Source organism: Corvus cornix, chromosome 8 (genome assembly GCF_000738735.6).
Source record: "Corvus cornix cornix isolate S_Up_H32 chromosome 8, ASM73873v5, whole genome shotgun sequence".
Taxonomy (NCBI): domain Eukaryota; kingdom Metazoa; phylum Chordata; class Aves; order Passeriformes; family Corvidae; genus Corvus; species Corvus cornix.
Genome location: NC_046338.1, coordinates 2484530 through 2512033, shown reverse-complemented (window position 1 = coordinate 2512033; position 27504 = coordinate 2484530). Strand labels below are relative to the sequence as shown.

The following is a 27504-nucleotide window of genomic DNA, read 5'->3' as shown; positions in this document are numbered from 1 at the left end:
GTTGGTTTAACAAGCAGATCAAATATATCTGAATGCTTGAATCCAAGTGAGTTCCACTGATTTCAAACCATCCTCCCATTGTGTTCGGTCCTGTGAGTCACTCTTTGCTCTGCCTTTATCCCTTAAAAGAAAATTGCCTTGTGCTGTGATGAGACATGAGAAATGCTTTAATAGTGAGGGATTTTTCTGGTTTAAATGCCATCAGTTACCTGTCCAGAGCCCTCCCACACTGCAGTCACTGCTCTGATATTGTTGCTTCCTACTGATGGCATTGCAGCTCCTCAGTGAAGCCCACAAATGTGTCACCCAACCCCTCCTTCCATTTCCAGGTGTAATCTCCTGGTATTTATGGTGATGTGCAAAGGAGACAGATCCTTCTACTCCAAGGACTGGGGAAACCAGGGCAGTGTCTGGGTTGTTCAACACTCCCCATTGCTGTGGCTTTCACTCTTCTTTCAGAGCCTTTAGAAGTGACACTTGATGTTTAGTGCCACTCTCAAATATTGTCATGCTTTAGAAATTATTTTTACATTTGTTCAAACCTCCATAATTGGCCACATTTTAAGAGTATCAACTCCTGTTTTTACTTGCTTTGATTGCTGAGGTTCTTTCATGTGGGAAAGCTTTAAAAATAAGCCCTTGCCAGGCCCTGTGTGTGTGCAAGTTTGAACTTTTCCTGTTTTCTCCAGAGCTGTTTCCTCCTCTCTGTCATACACATGTGGGAACAGGCGCACGGTTCAGGAAGTTCAGTAATTTGGGCTCCTTCAAAAACCTTTGATGACCTAAGCTGCAGCTTATATGAACATTAGTTGTTCATTTAAAATACCTGTATGCCTGTGGCTCCCATGTAATTGGGAGTGGGTGCAGAGGAAGTGGAGAACAAGACTGTTCTTGCTGTCGTAGGAGAGATTTTTCGGGAAGATGCACAACACAAAGGTCCTGCCTTGCCCCAGCTGGAGGAGAAACCCAGTGTGGCTGCTCAGTGTGCAGCTTTTCTGCAGCTCCTCTTTTCCAAAGGAGCTTCTAGAGGGAAGACAAAGATGAGAAAATACAAGATCCTGCCCTGATTTTTTTGTAATTTAACAAGCAGGATGTGAACAATAGATGTTTTCCACAATCTGCAGGACTTTGTCCTGGTGTCATCTTACAGAGGAAACCTTTATTCCCTTGTTCCACAGCTCTGTTCCATCTAAGATGTTGTGTCACTTCATACAAGCTTTTGGCTTTTTCTTCTGGTTCCTGATGTACTTTGTATTCCCACAAAAATGTCCACAGCCCCTTGAAAAGCTGCTGTCAAATGCTCTCTCAGCCTTGATGAGCTGTGTGGCTGCAGAGATTTTGGCAGGAGGTTCTTCTCCCTTAGTTGAGACATCCTGAGGACATCTGGACGTCTGTGAAGAGACAACAGTTGTCAGGAGCCCTCAAAGAACAATTCCGTGTGTCCTGTGATAAATTAAACCATTTGCCCCTCTGAGTGGGTCTGGTTTGGGATTTCTCTGGGTTTTGCCTTACAGCACCCAACTCCAACTTCCCTTCAGGCTTCCTTCCTGCAGCGTGGAATGAGTATTCCCTTGAGATTTATATTTGCAGGTGGCTCTCTTTAGGCTTCTTTTGTACCGACTATTTGTGGCAGTTAAGTCAGTAATAAATGTATTTGCCTTTGCTGAAGCTGCAGGTGGAGCAAAACATCAGGAGTTTTTCTCTGGGGAAGGTCCAGGGGTCCTATTTAGACTAGAAAGAAGTAAAATGTAGTCAGGAATGAAGGCTGATCTTGAGTGTGAATGTTTAGACACCTTAACCCCAAGCAATATTGAGCACCATTAACTGAGAACAGCTTTTTTGGAGGTGGTTCTGGAGCAACTATTGGCAAATATGTTGAATGCTCGTCTGCAGTCACTGTAATTTGAATATGATGTTCAGCTTCTAAGCTGTCTGCCCCTGCATCAAAAGAAAATGATTGCTCCTTTTAGTCGTAAATAAATTCACGTTTTAGTTGAGGACACTTGTGGAAGTGGAGAGCAGAAACAGCAATTTATTATTAGATCTGTCACTTTAAAATATATTCCCACTTTGATTCTGCTTTGAAGCATTCTCCTTTGAAGCAGCATTAAAGTATTTAAATATGAACGAGTCCTAGCAGGGGGAGATTACAAGTTGTGACACTGTGTAACCTTGGGGATTTTTATATTTTTGCATTTTTTTTCCCTGGGGAATTACCATAAGTGGTTTTTTATTGCTTGGAATAAAAATGGCCATCCACTTAAAGCTGCATAAAGATATTTTCCCACTGGTGGAAAAAAGTACAAAGGTGTGTGGGTATGAAGTGAAAACTAGTTTGGATAATTAATTACACCCCAGTTTGTCATGAAGCTCCTGTCTAGCAATTTTTAGGGTGCTTCTTATAAAAGCTTGTATATATTCCTTTTTACTTCCATGTTTGCTCATAATTGCACGGCATGTACCCTGCATTGTGAGCTGCAGAGTGGGGTTACTTTTCATGCTGATTGTTCTTCACATAAACTATTGTCAGGAAAACCTCTGCTGTCAAGGAAAAATCACTGGGCCCCTCCCGTGCTGATTTATTCCTGTAGGTTAGAAAAGCACCGACCATAATGAGATCGATGTCTCACGAAGATAAGAGCAGGGAAAATGTCCTTGCCCAATATGCCCTGCAGGGTAAAATGCACTTGGAAATTGAGAAATGTTGATGAAATTCATGGGCTTGGTTCCGTGCCTGCCTCAGATGCCTGTCCTGGCCCTGCGTCTCTGCACCACGAACCCGCTCCCAGCCTGGGTTCTCACTCTTGCAAGGCTCTGAGCAGGGCCAGGAGGAGAGGCTGGGAGCCAGGACAGCACTGAGCAGCACCCAACCAGCTCCTTTGAATTGTGTGGCTGTGTGGTTGAAGATAAGCAAATGAATTCACCAACCTTTGCCTGCAGGATTTATCATTTCAAATGCCTGTGACTCTCGTTCTCTGCTGTGCTGAGAGCTGTTGATTCACAGTGTTATTTCTCAGTGATCAGAACATGCTAGCTCCATGTGTTTTAACCCTTCAGCAGGAAAATGAGACTTTTTTTCTTCCAGGCACTTCCATAAAATGTGTTTAAAGACATACTAGTCTAATAGTTTATTCCAGAAATTAAAGAGGAAAAAATTCTGCTCGTGTCACAGTAACATGGAATGTAGTAAACAGGACCAGAAATCAAACCCAGAAGAGCCATGAGAAGTCACTTCTTTCATCTAAGAACTGTACCTGTGAAGCAGCAACATCACTGATTCCTCCTGCAAAAAGGCTGGAGAGGGACTTTGTGAAAAGGCATGAAGTGACAGGACAGGGGGAATGGCTTTAAGCTGACTGAGGGTAGATTTAGATTGGATATTGGGAAGAAATTCCTCCCTCTGAGGGTGGGCAGGCCCTGGCACAGGGTGCCCAGAGCAGCTGGGGCTGCCCCTGGATCCCTGGCAGTGCCCAAGGCCAGGCTGGATGGGTCTTGGAGCATCCTGGGATAGTGGAAGGTGTCCCTGCCCATGGCAGGGGGTGGAATGAGATGATCTTTAAAGGTCCCTTCCAACCCAAACCGTTCTGTGATTCTGTGATGTTTTGCCTTAGGTGATACCACTGAAGTCACCTGTTACCTGGTTTTGTTTTACAGAGGCCAAAAAAATGCAGAGCTAATTCCAGAAAACAAATCCGTTTCAATGGCAGTCGAGGAAAAACATTAGCAAGGCAGAATGCTATTAAAGGAAAAAACATTCACAAGCTAATCAGATGTCAGCTTCAGAGGCATTTTAAAGAGTGAGAAGAAAATGCCATACATCATAAGCATTTTGAAAAAATAATTCACTTTATGTGTAGGGAGAATCAATGTTCATCTCCTCTGCATTTTATAAAATCTCTTCTAAGTTTTTACATTGAATCTTTTAGAAAAGACTACAGCAAAAATGAACAAAAGAAGAAAAAGCAATCTGTTATATTAAAACAGGTACTGTATTTCAGTAATGTGAACATGAAACTATAAACAAGCAATTTACAGATGCAGAGACTATTAAAAGAGGCTAACTGAGTGTTAGCACATCTATGGATGTGTAGGGACCATAAACTCCAACTGCATCCTCACAAATCCTAATCCACACAAAATTAGATTTCCAGAGGCCCTGATGTCAGTGTGGTCCAGATGAACCTACTCTGGTCCCTTGGAGGGGTGTGATCTGTTGGGGAGCAAAGAACCACAGCAAAAATGAAGTGATTTTCTAAGCTCTAACTCTGGTAAGAAACAGTTCTCATGCTAGTGAGGTATTTTCTTAATGGGCAGAAGCAACTCAAAGGAGAAGTTTGTCCACCCTGGTCTGATGTGTAACATGTTGTTGTTTTGTTGTACAGAAGTGAAGATGCAGTCAACCAGATGGCTGTCACTCCCTTCCCACTGCCTTCAGGCTCCCACTCTGCTATTGAGGTAAGGTTTGTGGGCTGTTGTTTTTAATTAGGGACTGCTAAATTGGTTAGATTAATCATAATTAGCAGCTCGTGATAAGTTCGAGCACCTTGTCCAATTAAACCCAGGATCATAAAATGCATTGGGTAGAGACTTGGCCTAATAGGCTTATTTTGCCCTGTCTCTTTTTTATTGATTTGGTTGTTACTGACAGGCCTGCATGGCATTAACAGCAGGTATTAAACAGGTTATTGCTGTACAGGAGGAAGAGAAGGCTCCAAATTAAAACCTTGCCACCTCCTGTCCTGCTCCTTTTTCAGCTGCTCGGAGTAGTTGTGGTGAGGCACTTGTGCCTGGAATTATCTTCCAATGCAAAAACAATCTCAGTGTGGTAATGTTGCCAGTGTTTTTTGTGATTCTTGTTGCTACTTCAACCCCAGTGCAGACTGATTGCTCCCCTGTGCACCAGGAATCCCTGCAGTCACCACACTTGTTATCATTTTGACATCTCAATATGGTGTAACTAAATTTTCTAGATAAACTACATGGTTAGCCTTGCTGTTACTTTTTAATTCTATTTCTATCTCAGCTAATAAAGCAAAAGATGTTTTGTAATTCAATTGGGGTTTGGTCTTGCCTCAATAAATTCATGTGCACTGAACTCCTGGTGTTTCCATGAGCACGGCTGGGATCCCTCAGCACGAGGCCACGGGAGGTAACGCTGGATGCGTCTCCTGTTTGCACTCTTGCTGTTGTTTTCCAGATTATATTACCTCTGATGGCTGCTCCTTGCAGGCCTGGTGCTGTACAGTGCAAGACCTGCTTAGATTTTACTTGGATCTGAGTCATTTTTGGACAGTGCTTTGTCTTTTCCTTCTCCCCTCCACACCAGCAGTGTCCCAGGTGCAGCTGGTGCTTTATAAATTACTCTACGACTTAGAGAGTTCATTTTAGTTTTGTTGACTCTTTAATACCTGCATTTGTTCCCAGCTTTGTTTAATATTTGTGCCTTCAGGGTGAAGCACAAAGCTTTGTTTAGGCACATTCTGGCTGTGGCCAAATGGCTGTAATTAGGCTCCACCAAAATGTGTCTTTGTTTGCCTTTAGAGGTAGATGCTTGTGGGGTGAGTTTCATGCATTAATGGGAAGTTCTTACTATTTATATTATGTTCATTTTATAAGTAAATGTAAGTTTTTACTTTGGGCTGGTATCTTTTTATTATATAAAATCAACATAACCAAATATAGTGATGTTATACAGAAGTTTACATTGCTTTCTTCGGCAGCTCTTCCTGTCTTTAAATAAAGAAAAAAAATAGCCCTCTATCTTGAAATGATATCTTCAAATTTCTTTGAAATACCACATAAATATTTAACATTGTGTGTTACATGGACCCTGCATGTAACTTGTCAGATCACATTAAACAGCCTGGCTGGTGTAATGGACTATCAGGGTGCCATAGTTACCATGGATTCTTGTGTTAGTTTTCTTCAGCTTGTCTCTTGATCTTTATCTTGTCTCTTTATCTGCAGCTTATCTCTTTATCTTCATTGTATGAAAAGTGATAAACAGTAAATACACCTTAAATCAGGGTTTAGCTTCATTGCACGGAGTTTCAGGACAGGATAAGACACTGTTGTGGTGTGATACTGTGGGCAAGCCACCAGAAACAGAGTATATTGACTATTAATTGCTGTAAAATATGGTTTAAGAAGTTTCAATCACCAGAAGGCTGCAGAATGACATTTTCTTTTACAACAGTGAACAGAGGTACTTTGTCCCCTCAAGTGGTGGTCGAGACATCTGAGTTATTCACTTAAATGTAAAATGTCTAATGAAAATTCAGAAATAGTTTTGTTCCTAGGCCTAACGGGTCCAGAGGAGGCCCCGGAGCTGCTCCAGGGTTGGAGTCCCTGTGCTCTGGAGCCAGGCTGAGAGAGCTGGGGGTGCTCACCTGGAGAGGAGAAGGCTCCAGGGAGAGCTCAGAGCCCCTGGCAGGGCCTGAAGGGGCTCCAGGAGAGCTGCAGAGGGACTGGGGACAAGGCCTGGAGGGACAGGACACAGGGAATGGCTTCCCAGTGCCAGAGGGCAGGGCTGGATGGGAGATTGGGAAGGAATTGTTCCCTGGGAGGGTGGGCAGGCCCTGGCACAGGGTGCCCAGAGCAGCTGGGGCTGCCCCTGGATCCCTGGAAGTGTCCAAGGCCAGGCTGGACATTGGGGCTGGGAGCAGCCTGGGATGGGGTGGCACTGGATGGGCTTTAAGGTCCCTTCCCACCCAAACCATTCCATGATTTTCCCAAGCTGTTCAGACTGTGTGGAGGAAACGTGCTGAGCATGAGACAGAGGTCTGGAGAAAGCCTCTTCATACCAAGTCAGCAGCTTTCCCAGTTGATAGGGATTAGTCTGGCCTTGAAAGCTGCCCCCGAGCTGCCCCTAAGTGCAGGTTTGGGAACACCTTGTGGTGTTTTGTGTCAGCCAAGTGGGGACCAAGGTCTGCCTTTCCAGACTTGCATCCCTCATTTGCCCCCTGACATTGGGAGGCTTTAATTTTGGATCTTTCTACCTTGTCATGCTGTCCCTTGTGTAAAAAACCAACAAAAAAGGGTAAAACTGTCTAATTTTTCTCTTCAGCTCTTATGGGGAGCCAGAGCTCTGTTTAAAAGCTGTTGTCAATCCTTTCTCCCAGGACCACGGTGGCACCGAACCTGCAAGCGGCGAGGAAGACCCGAGCTTGGAAGTTGTCATGAAAAGCTTGACTGATGAGGAATGCAACAAGGCTGTAAGTGACTTAAGGCAATATTTAATGATGATTAGAGTTTAGAAAATGGAGGCTCACTGGCTTGATTGGTTTTCTCTGCCTTTTCATTGGAGTGTTGCAGCACTTTTGTCAAATAATATCGAGTACAGGTAAAAGCAGAATCAAACTCAGCTTTACATACACAGCCTGTTTTCATGAACAAAGCATTCAGTACAACTTGTTAAAATACCAAGAGTTTTCATGTAGCATTTTGGCCCTCTCCTGGGTTCTTGGTGAGTGAGGGGATTGCATTTCCACTCCTGCCATCCATGTGTGACAGACTTCAGAAAAAGCCTGGTCTGTAAATCATATTCTTATTTATATTCATAGCTTCATAAATTCTAAGGCCAAGATGTCTATTATCATAATCTAGTCTTGCCTCCTGAATAACACAGCTATAGAGTTTCTCTCAGTAATTTCTGCATTAAGGCCATAACTTGTGGTTTAATGTGGTTCTGTCAGTGTGCACTGTAATAAATACTGAACTTCTCACTGATACAGGTGGAGCTTTTTGTTGTTTAATGGGTCAGGATCATGCATTATCAGGAATCTGAAAGTCCTTCAGGGTGCAGCTCTGATCTCTTTTTTTTGGACCCTGTGTTAAAAGTTTAAAATGGAAAACACTAAACATGACTAACCTGGAGGTACCTCCAGATTTGCTGAGAGAGTCTTTTTGCTGCCTACTCCAGTTTCAAGGAGCGCAGGACTTGCTGTGGGTGCACAGTCTTGTGTGTGTGTGTGTCCTCAGCTAAGGAAACCCAACATTTCTGGATATTTTTCCTCTTAGATATCTTCTTCCTGCTCCATCATGTCTCTTGCAAGGAGTGTCTCAGGGTTTGCAAATATAAACGTAACATACATAATGCTCTGTAGCTAGTAAGTGTTTAATTAATGAGTCTGCAAATTCCAAGAGTTAGGAAGTGTTATGTGCTATTCAAGCATCAGAATTAATCACCCATGGATTGATTTATGTCCCTAACGGATTACAGAAAGGTTGAGTTATTGCTGTTTGGTAGCCTTGTGCAGATTCCTCTGATGGGCTGGAATACAAATGAATCAGAGTTTCACTGCATGTAGTTGCAGGTGTCATTCACCTGTTTTTATTGGAGTTCTTGCTCAGCTTGGCAAGAAATTTGAGAGGGGTTGCAAGGTAATAGGAGAAATTGCTCAAAGACTGAAGAGGATAAAAACATATGAAATATGTTATACAAAAGTGAACTCTTGGTGTAGGCTGCTGTGCTGTGCAGCTCTTTGGGTGGTGTTGGAGGAGGAGTGGATTTAATGGGAAAAAGAAATTGCAGCAATCCAAGGCAGGTGTGGAGGGAAGACACCTCTGGAACCACAGGAAACCCAGAATATGTTGGCAGCTTCTTTTCAGACTTGGAGCCAGAAAGAAGGGAGCTCTGGAGCCAAAGGGTAGAAGTTGAAAGGTAAAAGAAAAGAAAGAAAAAGAGTTGTCCAAACAGAGCAATGGCAGAGAGGTAAGAGAAGGCAAAGGCCTGCACTTGGAGAAGTATTGGAATGCCTGTAGGTCCAACTGCTCATTCCATAATGCCTCCAGTTGGGGCAGCCCTTGGTTTATGGGTATAAATGGATGAAAAAGAGCAGTAAAAGCCAGTTTCATCATTTCAGAGTTTTCTTACCAACAGGATTTTAAACCTACATGGGAAATACTTCTGAGTGGATCTCAGTTTGGGAGTGCTGATGGTTCTGGCCAGAAGGGAGTGGGTTTGTAGGCACAACTGGCATTAAGACACTGACTCTGCAGTGGAGCACAAGAGAAATTGGTATTTTGGGAAGGGAGATTTCTCTTGCAGTCTTCTAGGGAGTGTGGAAGCAAAAGAAAACAGTGCCTTGTTTTTCATAGCATGATGGTTGCTACCAGAGCCTCAGTGCTACTTCACCATTGTTACTGAATTTCTCAGTCATATGTCAGGAGAAATCAGGAATGTAAAAGTCAACAAGTAAGATCAAGTTCACTGAGTAAATAAAAAGTATGTGCTTATCAGCAGAGATCTTCCACAAGTATGTACAGCTCAAAGCATGGGCAGGATGTCTCACCAAGTGACAGCTGTAATAAAAGGAAAATTAAAAAATTCACATCATTCTCTATTCATCTGTTGCTGATAAATTTGTCAGTCTCTCACAACATACTCTTTGTTGTCACTTCATCACTTTAAAAGCTATAAAGTTGTATAATGGACATCATTGTAGGCTGGGATGATAAGAAGGGGGAAGGAAAACAACTTTGTTTCTGAACTGGAGCCAGTGGAAGTACTAGGCAAAGTCTGTGTGTTTATTAGCTGAGGTTTGAGGTGGTCTCAGAGAAGGCCCTGGGTTTCTGAGGGCTGGAGAAATCTGACTTTCCATAAGGTGTCCTTGGAAAAGAATTGATGGAGGGGGCTTTGAGATGCTCTTGGAAGTTTTAATCTGACAGAGGTGAGAATGGATTCATTTGCCTTTAAAGGTTTGAACTTGGAACAATAATCTGTCTTTACCACAAACAGAAAACACACCCTTGAAACACTGGCAGAGAGGAGGGGCTGTGTGAAAGTGCTTTGGGATGGAGTTGAGGGGGTTGAACTTGATTAAACCAGTTGGGCTGCAGGCTTTTGACAAATGCTGGGTGTATTTGGTGCTTATTTTGTTCAGGTACCTCTAGCACAGCCTCAGTTAAAAGATCAGAGAGGCGTAAAGGTGGTGCCTGGTGCTTACTTGCTGTGCAAGATGAAGCTTCAGATTTTAGTCACATACCACAATGAAAAAGGGAAGTATGAAGTAATTTTTCATTGCTCATTAAAACAATCTCTCAGAAAATGACAAAGCAGTCTTCTCATTTCTCCCCTGACACCTCTGATAATACAATGAGATCACCACTTTATCTTTTTTCCTGTTATCCTTTTGGATAATAGTTGCAGTTGTAGAGTTACAGCAAGCTTGGAGAAAAATTCAAGGGGAAAAAAGAACTCCTGTGGGGGTTGGCATGATTTAACATAACAAAACTCCAGCAAACAAGGCCAGTATTCTCAAGCTGAGTTACCTGCAATTCTGTTTACTTTTAATTTATAAATTGTCATCTTAATTAGAAATTCTTTCTGAAATGCAGAGTATCTTTTGAATATTTGAAAAAGATTTGAAATATTCTTTGGAAGTTGGTGCTCATAATTTCTGCAAAACAGACTGTTTTTCAGGGTTTTTAATATGGGATAAGATAATTAACTATTACTGGGATCAAAGGGGCCTGAGTTTAGTGAAGAGCTAACAAGGGAGGGCACTGTAACTGTCTGGAAGCAGTTGTAGAAGTAGGAGATAAAAATATATTTTAGTGTATTGCAAAGGTACAGAAAGAAATTAGGCTAAAGGTGGAGCCAGTGATTGAGGTACCATTGTTGGAGGCCTTTTTAATGAGGCTGGAGGATGCATTTTAAGCAGTTGCTTTATTTAGGAGAGCCAAAAAAGGAGGGGGAGGAGAGAGCAGATGACTTTGAACCCCTTCCTGCTGTGGGCACTGAGGGGTCCCTGTACAGCTTGGGAATTGCTGTCCCAGTCATTCCAGAGCTTCACATTGCTCTGCAACAATACAGAGCACATGTGATCATCTCCTCCCCAAAAATCCCTCCTGTGCATTGCATGCCTTCAGAACTGAGGGGTGGGATTTTAGTAACTCCTGATATTCCCTGTGCTCACAGCAGCTTTTCCTCTTTTCAGTTTTGGCCTTCAGATTTGTTTAGTGCTACAAATGGGCTTACATGAAGAAATCATGGAATCACAGACTGGTTTGGGTTGGAAGGGACCTCAAAGCCCACCCAGTGCCACCCCTGCCATGGCAGGGACACCTCCCACTGTGCCAGGCTGCTCCCAGCCCCAATGTCCAGCCTGGCCTTGGGCACTGCCAGGGATCCAGGGGCAGCCCCAGCTGCTCTGGGCATCCTGTGCCAGGGCCTCCCCAGCCTCACTGCCAGGAATTCCTTCCCAATATCCCATCCATCCCTGCCCTCTGGCACTGGGAAGCCATTCCCTGTGTCCTGTCCCTCCAAAATATCACTGTATTTCCCTAGAACCATCTTCCTGAGTTTTGCAAGATATTTTATTGAAGCTAATGAGACATTTTCAATACATCTCACTTTCTTTTTTGACTTTGTAGGATGTGAAATGTAAAGCTGACACACCAGTGGTGGCAGATCAGCAGGAGACAGAGGAGCAGCTCCCAGAAAATGTATGTGTGTTTAGGGAAATGTTTGTGTGTTTATGTTAACCAGTAAGGGAGGGGCCTGAGGGCTTGATTTGGTTGAAGATTGAGTGATTTATGGGGGAAGGGATTAACTGGGGAGACATTAAACTAATTTTATTGATGGAAACATAAAAAATTACTGGCTCCTCTTTAAATGTGTGGAAATTGCTTGTTTTCCTTCTATTGACTTTGAGGATTTAGCGAGGCACGATAATCAACAGCTGATGCTAATGACCTCATCATATCCCCCTTCCTGTGACTCATCACTGATCTCTCTTGCTTCTGCTTTGCTTTTAGGTCCTCAACCAGATCAGACAGTCCAGATCTTCCACGAAAGCCCCCGTGAGCTCACAGGAGATTCCCCTGGAGCCAGCACCCACTTACCTTTCTCCCGAGGCAGAAGTCCCCAGCCGTAGTAGGAACCAGTGATTTTTCCACAATTCAGTGTATTTCTAGTACCCTAACCCAAGATGGATGTTTTCATTTTGTTTTCCAGATAACTTTTGCTGAAGTTTTGTTTCTTTGAACATCTAATGACTTATTCAAAGTTATTTTATAAAGTGTCTGTATTTTTCTCTCCTTTCACAATTTTTGAGAGCTTGAAGCTGTCTTCACTTGTCTCTCTTGACTTTTATGTAGAAAGATGATCTTGTTTTTGATTGAAATAGAAGGAAAGACAATTTGGGATATGCTGTCCATTCCATGGTGCTGGAATATGGCCTTATCTGTCCTGTATGGAGTATCCCTTGCCATCATGATATGAATTGTATAGGTTAAAACCAAATTAGATGTCCTCACAGGCCTTTACTGGGAGCATTTACTCCTAGAACTCAAGTCACTCTGGTTTAGAGACTTCAGAAGTGACTCAGAGTGGTTCTCTAGTTCAATTTTGTTACGCTGAAGAGCCAACAAAAGCTTAATTAGTTGTTGTCACACAATTCCTTTGGTGGTTCTCATTTTCTTGTTGTGTTGTGTGACTTACTATGTTCTTTTTATGTTCTCAGGTGTCTTCCCATCTCCACTGCCTGTGGATCCAGCAACATGTCCCATAGTTCCAGGGCAGGAGATGACCATAGAGATCTCCAAGGGTCGCTCAGGCCTCGGGCTCAGCATCGTCGGGGGCAAGGACACTCCACTGGTGAGTTTCTGTTAAACTCATACTTGCTGCAGACAAAGACAAAGGAAACATGGAAAATAACAATGCCCTTAATGTGTAATTGCTTTAATAAATTGCTCAGAAGAGGGAGGACAAGCCAACTATAACCTCCATTAAAAAACTGGCAATTTTGCCTTGTGTCAGATCAGATGATGTTCCTGTCTAAATTGTGTTTCAGTAGTTTTTCTGCTGTGGCCAGAGGTTGCAAATGTGTTTTCTTTTATTTAAGCATTGTGAATTAGGAGTTGCAAGCAGGTAAGTTACCAGAAGTTAATGTTGCAGAGGTAGAGCTGTCTCAGCAAGGATAACGCCTCTGTCTTGAGAGCAGAAATGCTCAGTAGCTGTTTAAACAAACTGTGATTTATCTGCCTGCCAGCAAAAGCCCTTGCAGAACAGAAGTAAACCAAAGGTAATCTTTTATTGTTTTCTGTGTCTTTTGGCTTAATCTGCCTCTTGGATATGATGGTTTTTAAAAAAACTGTCGTCAGATGAATTAAAATGTATCAGTTCAAGCGTGAGCTCAGCATATTAGTGATGCTACACCACCCTCTGCCTCTGCTCTTGCTGTCTGCTCTCCACTTTTCCATTTGAGAGATGCTTTGCTACAGTGTAAAAGAAGCCAGATTGGGTTTTTTAAATGTCAAATTCCGTTCTTTCAGTAAACAAGTCTGTTGCAGAGGTGTCTTTGCTGGGTTCTCCTGAATTCCCTGACACAGAGACTCTTCAGGCAGTGGAGCTGCTCTGGTACATGCAGTTACTCCCCAAAGTATCATAGAGGTGCATCATGAAGCATCAAAGTGCAGTGAGTGTCAGCATGTACAGACAGTTGCAATGTAGTAATCTTCTTCCAGACAAAAAAAACCCAAATAAAATAAAATAAAGAAGGAAAAAAATTGAAAGGGAAGAAGAAAGGAATTCAGAAGGAAAAGGAAAGTTTTGTTTTGCGGAGTGTGGGCTGGATCTTTTACAGCATTAAAGCTGAAATAGGAAAAAATTTAGGTTTTTCTCCCATTTATCCCAGTCTCCAGTTATGTAGAGCTGGAATTAATTGCTCTGTGTCCCATGGAGATGGAGCCGAGTTAGTTTTCAGTCTCTCCAGCCATGCACAGTTTTGTCCACAGTCCCTTTTTTTGTCAAGCTCCTCAGTGTTGAGTAAATTCAAATAAGTTGCTCAATGTTAGTCATCTCCCTGCTTTTTCATTTAACTGGAATTTGGAAATAGTACATGGCAGTCTGTCAGATGCAATATGGTGTGTGTCTTTCATGAGATTTTAATATAAATAAATGAAAATTGTAAATAACTGCTTTACAGAGCAGATGAGAAAAATGCAAAGGGTTTTATTCTTTAAATTTGAGTAAATGCTTTTGGTTAAGTATTACGCTTTCATTAGTTTATTCATTAAAGTGTCCTCCTAGGAGTTGATTTTAAAAGTCTTTGCACTGGAGTGCAGTAACTGAAACCATGAAGGGAGGGAGGTCCAACTTCCCACTTTTCAGATCCTCAGCTTACAGGACTTACCAAAATGAGTCCCTGTTTCTTTTCATTAACTCTGAATCTGCTCATTGAAAGGCAAGAAATGGTGTTTCATAGAAACAAGGTGCTTTTGGGAAACCACAGTCTAACCCGATCATTTGCCATGTGCAGAGAGCCTCTCTGGGATTCTCCATAACTTCCTTCTCCAAAACAGTCCCTGCAAGCCCTTCTCCTCAAGGCAGGAACTCAGGGTTGTGGCCACAGCTGGTGGGATCACAGAATCCTGGAATAGTTTGGGTTGGAAGGGACCTTAAAGATCCTCCAGTTGCAACCCCCTGCCACGGGCAGGGAACCTCCCATTTTTCTGTCTACTTTGTGCTTCTGATCTTCTCCAAATTATTTGGATGCCTTCCTTTTTTTTTTTTTTTTTCTTTTTTGGGTCCTGGAGTCAGAAAACCTTTTGAAAAGAATCGAAATGAAGTTCACATGACCTACGAGGAGTCAAAGCAAATACTGCTCAGGGCTGGAGGAAAGTTTCTGTGTTTCTGAGTTTCATAGCTTAGAGAGAAAACGTAACAAAACAGGTCCATGGAGCTGAGTGATGTATCTGTCTGTCTATCTGTCATTTGGTTTTAACTCAGTTACACAGATGGGCATCTTTTGTATTTTAAAAAAGGCAAAATCGAAGGAGTTCATCAGGTCTCAAGGTTTTGTTGTGTGGCAGGAATTTTGTGTCCAAGATCCACTGTTTGCTGCAGTGCAGAGAAATTGGAATGAACTGTAATTGGCTTCAGCAGAAGTGTCTGCAAACCCCTGAAGGACACGAACCCCAGCTCCTAGGATCTCAGAAGTAATTTATCAGCATGGGGGAAGCCAGGAATGCTGCTCAGAACGTGTCAAGTCTAAAATGGACATGGCAAGACTATAAGGGCCTCACCCATGTTGTACTAAAATGCTCTTGATCTGAAAATGCTGAGCTGAGGGTACTCAACAGCAGCGCACGTGGGATGGGAAAGCTCTCTCAGAATATTTTATATCATCCTTGAGCACAAGATGTACAGGCCCAGCTTTTGGAATAATAAATCTGGCAGCCAGGGACAGGCTGCTTCAAAATGAAATACAGAGTGTAACTTTTAAGTCATAACCTCGGGAATCTCATCAGGAATCACCAAGTAGAGACTTGAAAAATACAGTCTGTGAGCAGGGAGGTTAACTCATTCAGGAGGTTGGAAAGTGATGTCTTAACCCCTGTGCAATGTTTTTTGGTGAGGAGATGTCCATCCCATTAAACTCCAAACCCTTTCCAGTGATGTATTACAAGCCAGGATTGGGGCTCTGTGCTCGAGGAGCAGGGGAGCAACAGCTGGAAAGATGTGCTTTCAGGAAAGGCATGGGGAAGGAAGGATTGTCCTTGGGAGTTGTCTTCATGTTGTTGATCTTCAGGCTGCTCTAGCCCTGGAGCAGTTCTGTTTCATTTCCCTCTAAGCGTTGATTTTTTGTAAGTATTTTTTTTCTTTCACTCACTTTCATTTCACCTTCCCATGTACCCCTGAGAGAACACAACACATGGCCTCTGCTTTAAAGCAATTAAAGTGCAGAGTGGAGCTGGCTGAAGCACAGGGCTTTCAGTTTGTGATTTTTATTTTATTTTTGGTTGTAGTCCAATCAAACTTGTAAAAGTAACCTCAGAGTGGGAATTTAGAACAGGGGGAAAAAAGAGAAGTGTTTTCAAGAAGCATCCCCAAAATGAGGCTGTAACGCTGCTCCCCAGGACACCCATGAGATTTTCATCTTAAATCCTTAGAGGACTGGGCATCAAGGAATTGTTTTAAATTGTACTTATCAGGTGGCATGTGGGGTTTGTCCAGAGAGGTTGTGGGTGTTGAACAGGACTTAGATCAACCTGGCCTAGTGGAAGGTGTCCCATGGCAGGAGATGGAATGAGATGGGCTTTGAGGTCCCTCCTAACCCAAACCATTCCATGATTCTCTGATATCCCAACCCCATAATCCCCCCCAGAGTGGTTGAATGCTGCCATGTCTTGTCCAGTTAACAACTTGCAATGATTTTCTGTGATCCAGGATAGTCAATTTTGAAGGATTTGATTTCTGGCAATACATGGAAAAAGCACTGCTCTAAGGTACAAACATTTTCTTTGCAGGGTGGGGGCACTGCTTTGCTGCCAGCTGAATAATTTAGTGATGGTCGAGTTGATTACTGGTGGTTATTGACTCTGTCTTTGCTGCCTGAGTGATTAAGACACTCAGACATGCCCGAGGGGGTTCAGCAGTTTCAAGGCTGGTTTGGGGATGTTCCTCCAGGCAGGGTTAGAGAACCTGGGAGGGAGGAGGGCTCCGAGGCTCAGCTGGGGCTTGAAATCACAGCTAATTGCTGAAGAGGCACCTCTGATGTAAAAGAAGATTGCAGGAGCTGTAACTTAGGGCTCTCTGGAGGTGGAGTAGGCAGGGAGTGGTCATTATCTCAACCTTACACAGAAAGGAAGAAAAACAGTGTTTGTCCTGTGTGGTTTTTGTTGTAAACAACATTAAACTTCTTATGCAGGATTTTTTATACTGGGTTGTCTACTTCAAATGTGGTAAATTTTCTTTTTGTACTTTTGCTTTCAGCTGACTTTAATAAAAAGCATTTTTAAGGCAATTAACAAACTTTAAGGTACTCCATCTGTAAAATGAAGCGATCCACAAAGCCAGGGAACTGGAACACAAAATGTAACAGAATATGCTTGTGCTCAGCTAACATGAGTTGGTGGGAGAGCTGCTAACACTGGAGTTGGGGAGGAAAGAACTTCCCTGATCACCTGGCTTTGCCCAGAAGGTTTTCTGGGGAGCTTCCTGAGGGTGAGATGCAGGTTGACAGAAGAATATTTAGATTCATTCTGTCAGTCCAGGTGAGTCATCCCTTGAATAAACCCCATCTGTTAAGGCAGGGCAAGGGAATAATCAGGAAAACTGTGACTTGTAACTGCAGCTGTTCAAGCCCCGGTGTTTGCCCCTGGAGCTGCGAGGGATAATTACCCTGTGAGGGCTCCGTGCTGCCAAAATCAGGCTGTTCTTGCTCTAAAGCCAAGCCTGAGAGCTCTGCTTTGTGCCCTGCTGCAGTCTGTCAGCAGTGGGGACCTTCCTAAGCGTGAGGGCTCTGTGACTGCTGTGGCACTGAGCGGGTTCTCCCTTGGCTGGGCTTTCATCCCACACTCCCCACTTCAGTTATATTGAAATCCAGGCAAAAAATACCTTTATCAGGTATAGACAGACAACATCTGAGTGACTCCATAGACAGACATCCTGTGCAGCTAAGACTGAGAGAGTTCTAGTGAAATATGCTCTCCTTATAACCACAAATGAAAAGGGGGATACTGGCCTCAGGGGGGTTCCAGCAATATCTGGGCTGTAGATGCTGCTGCTTTTAAATCTGCCACACAGTGAATGGAACAATGGAATGAAAAACGGGAATAGGAGCCCTGAGTTTTTAATCGTGGCTCGGGTATCGTGGAGGGAGGGTCTGCGGTTGGGAGAGGGAAAAACTACAATCCCTCCTAAACCCTCTCCCACATTTATAAACCAGAAGGCAATTTAATGACAGGGTGCTAAATGCAGTTAGCTCGAAATTGTGAGGAATGGCCTTGACTTCTGCTTGGATAATGCTGAGATGGAGTTGCTGGATTCATCATCGTTCCAGGAGGACGTTGGCTTGCAGGAGCATGACAAACCCAAGCTGCTTTGTACATGAGTTGTCACAAAACGGAATTAGGGCAGTAAGTTTTGGAAATCATGTCTTTGATGGGTCTTTGGCAAGGGTCTGGCTGATGGTAGGGCGTGCTTGCGTAGCAGGGCCTTGCTTGGAGGAGCTGGTGTCTTCCAGGAATGTAAATCAACCATAAAATTTAAGTTAACAATATACAAAAGCAGCAGGACCTGTCAGGATGGACTTCAGGAGGATCCTGGCTGCTGCTGGTTGAAACCCCTGGCTTCCTGTGTCACACACATTCAGCACCTCATGCATTCTTTATAACCTGTGCTATGCTCTGTACACTGCAAACTTTCTTTTTTTTTTTTACTTAATAAAATAATGAGAGTGAGAGAGTTAAGGTTTTAATATGTCATTCTGTGTTTTATTATTCCCTCTAAAATGAGCATGTATACTTTTTCAAAAACTTTGGTTTGCTTTGGCATGTGATTCACAGGAACATAGCTCTTTCTATCATTCTGACTTAAGTCATATATTTTTACACTAAACATCTTATTACCTTAGTTTTATTATTTCAGAATCAAAGGAGAGCTTGCAAATGTCTATGACTGCAGAGCGAAGGAATGTTAATGAATAGTGCCATTGAATTTTCAGGTTTTAGCTTTTCTGATCTTAGAGAATATAACTGTAAGCAAAAATATTATGCAAGCTGAATAAAATTTAAATAAATAAGGACCAGATGTAACTATAGGGGCCTATAAAATGTAATACAAATACTATCCACTTCCTTAAAATAAATCTGTATTTTAGTATGAAAAATTATATTCATATTGATATTGTGGATTAATCTTTTTTACGAAAGTTGGCAAGTGAACACCATCTCTTGCAAGGGCTTGTTCTTAAATGGGAAACAGACCTTTTGTTTTGACCTTGAGCGGGGCAGTTTCTGGGTCTCGTGCAATGTGAAGCATTTCTGCATTAACACGGTACTGCATTTTTACATTCTGCAGCCTCTGTTACTGCAGTAGTGTTTGGCTTAGGATTTGGGGTGCCTGCTAATGGTTTGTGAACGCCAGCAGTGGCAAAATCCTGCAGTGCCAGAAGGAGGCATTTGCAGCACGATGCATCAGATAAAACAACCCCCTTAAGAAGTCGAGTGATTTGCTTGGGCTTGACCTTCACCCTCCCTTGCTGAAAAGTTATCTTAGAGATACCATTTGGGTCTGCAAATGGAAGATCAGAGATCATAGCAGTTGTCATTTCCTCTGCCTACAAGTAACCAGCAGCTGGGTTTATTTTAACTACTGAGGGATTCCTGCGTGGGGCTAATTCTCCAGTGAAACTCACTGTGCAACCAGTTGTTTTCTGCTTTTATCTCTGAACCAGCCTGTAAAAATGAAATTTTTACGATTTTACTACTCTGGACAAAGTATTATAGAAGTTGAAAAGGAAATAACAAACGGTGTTGTGCTTGCCCTGGGAAAGAGATAAATCGCTGATCCTGCAGTCAGCAAAACCCCTTGCAGTGTTATTATCCTTAATAGTGCTAATTCAGGGTAACATTTGTAGCTATGTAGGAAATTAGTTGGAAATGTGTAACGTTAGCTTAGGAAAACACAATGTGTCAACTAAATCAGAACCCGTATTTTCCAGAGCGTGGTTTTTATATGTAGTTTACTTTTTGTCTTCCTCGGGAAAAGTGCTCGAATCCATGCAGAAAGCTTCATTCCCTGCACCAAGTATGTGATTATGGTTGGTGGCAGGATTCATTCTCAGTCACTCTGTGCTGATTATTGCAGTCCTCAGTGGGGAGTGGTTCACCTTCCTTCTGTGAGGTGCCTTTGATCCTGTCCAATGATGGCTGGAGCTCATGGACTGAAACAGCTCAACAAAGACAAACTCAAAGCAAAGTTCAGCTCAGTTAAAGCAGTAGGACTTGCAGTAGTGCAGGACTGGTCAGTACTGTGCAGGAAGCCTCTTTACCACAATCTGGACCTTTTTCCTTGTCAAACCCAGCCAACACCAGGAATATGGAAATTTCTCTGTTCCACATCCTTTGAAATCACCCCTTTTTGCATACTGACCCGCCTTTATCACAGGATACAACTTCATCAAAATACTCTTGGTACTTAATATTTGTGCCTCCTTCATATCTTGTGTCCTTTTCCTCCCTCACCCTCTATTCCCAGCATTCCCAATAACAGCCTGGGGGCTGCTTTGCAGTGGCTTTTCAGTGGAAAGCTGCTGCTTGTCCTGCTGAAGAACAGCTGCATGGTAGAAAAGAAACACTGAAGAGACTGGTTCAGGAGCTGTAAACTTGCAGGGAACACGTGAACAGTCCAAGCCTAAAGCCAGCAGCTTGTGAGACTTTCTCACCGTGGTTTTTGCTCCTGCAGGCTTTTAAGGATCACTTGGTCAGTGATTTTCCTGAGTAGGATGCTGACTTGACCACCTTTCTCCCAAAGGTTCAATCAGGGCAGTGCTCTGTGGTCCTCGCCTGAGGTCTCTGCCATACTGGTTCTTGACATTTAAGATACAAAGATTAAGCTGTCCATCTGCCTGAATTTGATTTCAGAGTTAACATGTCTGTTTGTGCCCTTTGCTGAGGGGTGAGCATGATACTCTTCCCCTCACAGGTCTCTGAATTGTTATAAATCAAGCAGAAAAATATCCACAGCCTGGGGGGAGGAGTTGAGATCCATCTCCCTGGGAGTTCAGGGTTCTTCCCTCCTCAGATGAAGGGCAATGCAGTGCAGATCATGCTGTGCACATGGTACCAGCTCTGTTTTCCATAGGTGGGTGCTAATTTCTGTCAGGCTCCTTGCCCTCACTGTTCAGTCGTTGTTCACTCTGCACCAGCTTTGATCTTTGAGGTGTTGACCAAGAGGCTCCATGAGCTCTCCTGCTTCTCTGCCTTTATTTCCACAGCCAGACCCTCATTTTCTCACTCCTGGGCCTTCCCTTTGCTCGACAGCTGTGCAGTCACAGTGGTATTCTCAGGCAGAGCAATACTCTGCTGGTGAGGGGTCACAGCTCAAGTCTGAACCCTACAAAATACCTTCTCTTTGTGGCAGGTTTGGTGACCATTTCTGCTTCTAACAGGTTTGGGGCACGTCATATCCCAACCAGGTGCACTTCTGCCACGTTTGGGAACCATTCTTGCAGGTGATTTTTGTGGCAGTGCTGTGTCAGTGCCTTCAGCTTCCTTTGCTTGGACTGCAGGCCCTTCAATACAAACGTTTTTGAGCCTAGGATGGCAATCTCAGCAGTAGCAGAGAAATTCCCTTCAAGTCTGTCTTTCTTTCAGTGTTTTCATGGCTGGACAGCCTCAGTTTACACCTGCCAGTGTGGACTTTGTTTAGCATGGAGAAACGCTGTTTATATGGCCCAGCTCGTACTCCGCATCCTTCCGTCCCGGGCAAGAGCTGCTCAGCTCTGCATTGATTGCCCGTTTGTGTAATGGTCCCAGACTGTTCTTTGTCAAAATATACAAAGATTAAAGCCCCAGTTTGTTGAATGGATTTGTAAACTTTATGAAGTATGTGCTTTCAGCAGCTGGGTATCTTTTTTTAAACAAGTGTGTTCTTGATACGGGAGTGTTTTTATTTCCCCTTCTGCACGAACAGTTTTTGTGACTCTGCCAAGCTCGACCACGGAGAGCCATAATCTGTATGAAACTGGTGGTGAAAGGAGGTGGGGAGGGATGGGAAAATCTGTCCAGAGCCACCATGAATTCACAACCTTTAGTTGAACATTGACACCACTTTCTCTTCATCCCTCTTGATTGATTGATTTGGAACTATGTAGGTTTTGCTATCAAGCACACATTTAATTTAAACAGGAGCTGCAGATGTCCAGAAAATAAAACCTATCCTTTAAATAAATGTATTGTTTTAGTCATAATGGATCCTACTTTTTTCCTGAGGCACTGAGAGGGGTGTTCCAGCTTCAATCCATGCCTGTTGATAGAGTCATTACAGCTTGGGGCTTGGTTAGGTGGTTGGAGTATGACATCTCAGCACTGCATACAGTTCTTTCAAATATTGATATGATTAAAAATGTTCACTAGCATCAGCAGTTTGGTTTTAGTGATTTGTCATGGATGATCAAAACTAACAGAGTCTTATCCAGGTCCCACTAGATCCAGTGGAAAAAAATTACTTCTGGTTTAAGTACTTCGAGCTGATCCCAGGAGTATCAGAGGAAAGAGATGTTTGCCATGGTTCATAAGCTAAGGAAAATTAAGCTGGTATTTATGCTTATGGACTATTTAGAAATCTTTACAGTGCATCATGGACACGTTGCTCTGTTCTGTTCTTAATGGATTTGATAAGCCTGGTTCAGCTACACTACTTTAAAAAAAACCTGCTTAAGAAAAACAGTGTTTTGGCAGGTCAGCGAGATGTTTCCTTCTGCAGGGTAGGCACAGAGCGAGCAGGAATGTACCTTTTCATGCCATGTGTATTTTTAGTCCTAGGTCTGGCTTCTCACACATGCAGGAACCACAGTGTAACGCTGAAGTGTTGCCTTTTCAAATAGATGATGCAGATTATCCAAACTGATAACATTTGGTGGTTCCTGGGTCTGAGCCTTCGGTATGTGCAGTTTTACATTTAATAAAGCAGTGCTGGGAAAAGCTGGTAACTCCAGGTTGGTGGGTGTTTTAAAAGCAACCACAGATGAAAAACAAACTTAAAGAGATGTGATTGAAAGGTCCTTGCTCTGAGGTTAGGAAATATGAGATTAAATCCAGTCTGAAAAGGTTTAATTTGACCATGCTGTGTGCGTGCCCAGTGTACTGTTCCATGGTCACACTGCCAGTTTTCTACCAAGCCTCATGGTCACCCCCTGCCCTGCTGTGTCCCAGGTGAATGATGCTGCCTTAACAAGCTGGTCAATATTTTGTGTTCTCTCATTGGTAAAAGTCTCTTGTGTTGATTTGGAGTAACACCAGCATTTGTAAAACAAAGGTAAAAACTTACCCCAAACCAACCAACCAAAACCCCACAACAACCCAAACCCCACAACAGGGAGAGTATCTAAGACACAGAGGCTGCTGAGATGGACGTGCCCATGTTATTCTATTCTGTTAGTATTTGTTGCTCCAGTTATTGCAAATAAACCCTCTAGTTGCCAGTGGTGTATCTATATCTAGATTTTATTTTATTTTTTAATCAAACCACTCTTTTGATTTTCTTAATTACTTGGTACACAGCTCACAGTGTTTCCCCTTCATTTATGCAGATTGAAATCTCTTTTCCCCCATCTGGGACTCTTGTATCAGCTGTAATCCATTTGTGATTACAGTCCTCCAGGCTTTTTTCTGGGACTGGTGTCCATGTATCAGAGGGGACCTGTGGCAGTGGTGCCGTGCTCCAGCAAGTCCACATCCTTAAATAAGTTGTAGAGGGAATGAAAGGGAATCGTGCTCTCGGTGGTGTCAGGATCTGAGCGTTATCCGAAGGGCATTTGAGTTTTCTTTCTGTTCAGCATGTGCTGGGAAAGGATCGTGAGGCAGCACGGGCAGGGGGTGAATTGGTGATGAAAGATGTGGTAACCAACAGTGTTTTCCAAGCATGGAGGGACCTTTTCCCACCCCAGCAGCAATTCCCTGCCCCTGCTTCGAGAAGCCGTCGCACAGCAGGGTTCGCACGCTCCAACCTCACCACCTTTTCGTGGGAGCACTGTGGGAAAGCTCCTCTTTGGCTTGTACATCCAGCTGGTGGGGGACTTCACAACAGCACTTCTGGAGGGTGTATTTGAGAATGGGTTATCCAAAACCTATGTGTGCAATTAAAAATCACGTGTTTACCCAGAGCCAGCACTGGTGGCTCAGCTCTGAGGCCGAGGGTTTGCTGGTGTCGCTGGGGAGAGGAGCAGGTTTTGCACACTGGAGCATCCCATCCTGCAAGCTGAAGCACTGCAGCAGGATGTTCACCTATATATTTTTTTAAGGAAAAAGAACAAAAGAAAGAAAAGAAACAAACCAGAACAATGCAAAGGGAAAGCACCAGCAAGAGAACAGTATGTTCTTTGTAATGCTTTTTCTTCGGGGACATCTATTGCTGGCAATAAGATTAAATCACTGAAACCTTCCCTGAAGCTACATCTGCCACTGCCTACATTTTCCAACCTCAGTAATAAACTAACATTTGCCATTGTTCCTTTCTTCTGGATTTCATTTCTTACAGATTTAACCAGCACTATTTACCACAAGGCATTCAGCTCTTGCTTAAAGCCGAGGTCTGTGCCAAGTCCCTAAAAATATTCATAGCTCCAAAGAATCTGGTTTTAAATAATACCATTAAAAGTAGACGATATTAATACAACAGTTCACACTGAGTTCATGTGCTGCTGATGCCAGTGTATAAAAATGATGGAAGAAGCTCTAGACAAGACTACCCTGAAGTGGGAAACAAAATCCTTTGTACCTTTTTACTGGCTCTTGATTACAGGAGTCATTTTCTTATCCCAAAATACTGGAAATTTTGAAAATCTGTGTTACAGTCTTGCTTCTCCTGACTTGGAGTGCTGTATTTTTTAACTGTGGAGCTTGTGGGGAGTGTGGGGTGGGTCATGGTGGCCAGTTTGGGGGTGTTCAGGAGCAGGATTCATGCCACTGCCTTCTTCCCACAGGATGCCATAGTGATCCATGAAGTTTATGAGGAGGGGGCCGCAGCCCGAGATGGCAGACTTTGGGCTGGCGATCAGATTCTGGAGGTAAAATCTCTTTCTCTCTGTCTGTGCCTGGTTGTGGAGACTTGTTTTCAGTTCAACAGAGGTCCCTTGTAGGTTGAATAGGATCCATTCTCAAGGCTTCCCTTCTGTCACTAAGAACGTCCTGAAAAATTCATATTTCCTTATATATTCATATAAACTGAAGGTACAAATTGAGAATACATTAAATTTAATTGAGCAAGGCAGTTCTTGAATTACATAGTTCAGCTGTCATGTCCAATAGCTTAGTATTATTCATCTCTTTAATCTTTCATTCGGAAGCATGCGCTCCTAACGCCGCTCCAGTATCTCTGCTCTGCCTGAAATCCAAACATTGAGCTGGGATAACATGGGGTGAGGAGGAGAGGGTGGCTGTAGCATCCCTGCCAGCATCCCTGTCAGCATCCCTGCCAGCATGTCTCCCAGTATCCCTGTCAGCATCCCTGCCAGCTTCTCTCCCAGTATGCCTCCCAGCATCCCTGTGAGCATCCCTCCCAGCATCCCTGCAGAAGCTACCAGCTCCCCCAGGCCATGCTTCATCCAGCTGGGGAATGGTTGCTGTGAATAAATCTGGTGGTTTTCCCCCAGACAAGCACAGAAAAGGTGGAGGGAAAGGGTTAAGGGAGAAGTGTTGGTCTGCAAATGAAACTTTCGTCAGGCAGGGGTTCAGCGCAGCTGCTTTGCAGCTCTGCTGTCAGCTCAGGACAAATTCCCAGCATGGCCATTAAGGCCTCGGTGTGTAGGGTTAAGAAAATAGCAAGGGGTACTTGGGGAGTTGTCTTTACAGCTCTTGCACTGCAAATATTTTTGTTAGTGTTGAGGCCGAATGTTGTTTTGGTTTTATAAATAACGGTTTATTAACAGAGCATGATAATTAGGGGGGTAAGAGTGGGGCGGGTTAATTAATTCTTCTCTGGCCAAACAGGAAAGTGCTGATGTTTGTGGGCCATAATACTGTTATTATTTCAGCTTTTAAAAGCTGTATTCATCAAAAAGATGACTGAATTGGTTTCAGATTAGTGTGATAAAGCACACATAGATGCCTGTGTCGAGGAAAGAGTATCAATGCATTTATAAATAAATGTGTGCAGGATTGGTACTAAAGAATGTAATTTCTGTAGATTAGTCTTAATTACCTGAGTGTAAAATTAAGTATGATTGTAACTTTGCATATATCTTAATGAAAAATTACGGATGATTAGAATTTTGTTTCTCTAGAAATTCTGAGAAATATTTTCACTGCCTTAAAACTTCTGGAAGTGGATTAACATTTGTGGTTACTCTGCTACAGTTCATGCTACTTCCTAAAGAGACTTCAAAAATGCCTAAGTATTGATATGTTTTGGTATGAAGAAATAAAAGATGATTTTGTTGACAGAATATTGGCAAACACCTTAAAGGGCATCTGTGGATCAGGCTTGGAAAAATTAGGAGATTTAAGTTTCAAGTTGCAATAGGGTTTTTTTTTTTTAATACTGTAACATTGAAGCAGAACTTCTTGTTCTGCCTGACATTACTAAAATGCTGAAACCTTCTCAGGTTATGGTAAGAGAAGTGTAGCTGGGTGCTCCAGGAGCGGTCTGGTGTGCCATCTATTGGAAAAAATGGAAAATCACCATTTAATGCATCCTGCCTGGGATTCTCTGTGGCCATTTATTTGTTGGTGTTTCTGATTCCTTCTGTTTTCATCTTGACAATGTTAGGGAGCTGGGGGAGAAGGAACCTGAGTACTGAGATACACAGGGAGCTCAAAGGACCATATCCCACTTTGTGTAGTTGGAGAAAAAAGCACTGCTTGAGGCTGCAAAGGTTTGAGGTTTAAAAAGAAGGGAAGAACACCCAAAACTTCCAAGCCCAAATGTTCTGATTGTTGGGATTCACCCCAGGCAGTGGCACAAAGCTCCGAGCTCACACTCCGTAGGAAACCCAGGAGCTCGGCCCTCTGGAAATGGGAGCACTCAATTAGAACACCAAGGGGTGTCAAATTGATAAATCTGTGCTGTCACCCCCGGGTAGGGTGTGATGAAAAGATCATTTATCCACGTCATTTGGAAAGCAAACACTGATTATTCCAGGTGAATGGGATCGATCTGCGGAACGCCAGCCACGAGGAAGCGATCACTGCGCTGCGGCAGACGCCCCAGAAGGTGCAGCTGGTGGTTTACAGGAATGAAGCACATTACAAGGATGAGGAAAACCTGGAGATTTTCTCTGTAGATATCCAAAAGAAAACGGGCCGAGGACTGGGGCTCAGCATAGCTGGGAAACGGTAAGAGCGTCTCTGATCCAACACTGCTTCCAGTGGGAAATATTTGGGATTTTGATGTAGCCATTAAATGGACTATGAAAGAAAAGGCAAACTGCATAAGGAGCAGAATTTTGTATCTGAATATCTTCCAGGATGCAATGGGGCCGTGGTTCTGGTTCCTATGTCAGAACAACAGACCTGAGCAGTGGAGGCTGCTGCTGCCCAGGAGGGCTCCGGGCACAGAGCAGGAATCCCACCTGGAGGGAGTGTGGGACATGCAGAACTGGGGGCTCACTCTTCTGTGGCATCAGTGTAGCTGTGTCTCAGGGCTTTGAAGGCCCTAAGCATGGCTTTTCTGATTTCTAAACTGGGGGATAAACCTACCCTACCTCTTTCCAGGATGTGCCTTTGCAGATGGAGTTGTGAGTTAGGTGGAGCTCATGCTCGGTTCAAAGGGACCGAGGTCAGTGGAAGGTGAGAGGCTGAGTTAGACCCAAACCCTGAGCAGTTCAAAGTGACTGTGCCACTCTGCAGAGAGCAGCTTACAGAGCAGAACCTGAGATACAGAATCACTGGGATTGGAAAAGCCCTCCAAAGCCATTGAGTCCAACTTTTGACCAATGTCACCCAGCCCAGAGCTCTGAGTGCCATGTCCAGTCCTTCTTTGGACACCTTCAGGGATAGGGACTCCACCACTCCCTGGGCAGCCTCTTCCAATGTCTGACCACCCTTTCCACGAAG

At 43.4% G+C, this 27504-nt stretch overlaps 1 protein-coding gene across 4 annotated transcripts in view; it reads left to right on the top strand.

The window, feature by feature from the left end:
- PATJ (PATJ crumbs cell polarity complex component) overlaps positions 1-27504 on the top strand; it is a 140000-nt gene that overhangs the window by 94713 nt on the left and 17783 nt on the right. For all 4 annotated transcript variants that reach the window (XM_039555943.1, XM_039555942.1, XM_039555941.1 and 1 more), the window contains 7 exons: positions 4383-4455; positions 7122-7214; positions 11377-11448; positions 11761-11878; positions 12468-12601; positions 24435-24518; positions 26591-26784. In XM_039555943.1, the coding sequence (XP_039411877.1) occupies positions 4383-4455; positions 7122-7214; positions 11377-11448; positions 11761-11878; positions 12468-12601; positions 24435-24518; positions 26591-26784 (768 nt within the window). The remainder of the gene's footprint in view (positions 1-4382; positions 4456-7121; positions 7215-11376; positions 11449-11760; positions 11879-12467; positions 12602-24434; positions 24519-26590; positions 26785-27504) is intronic.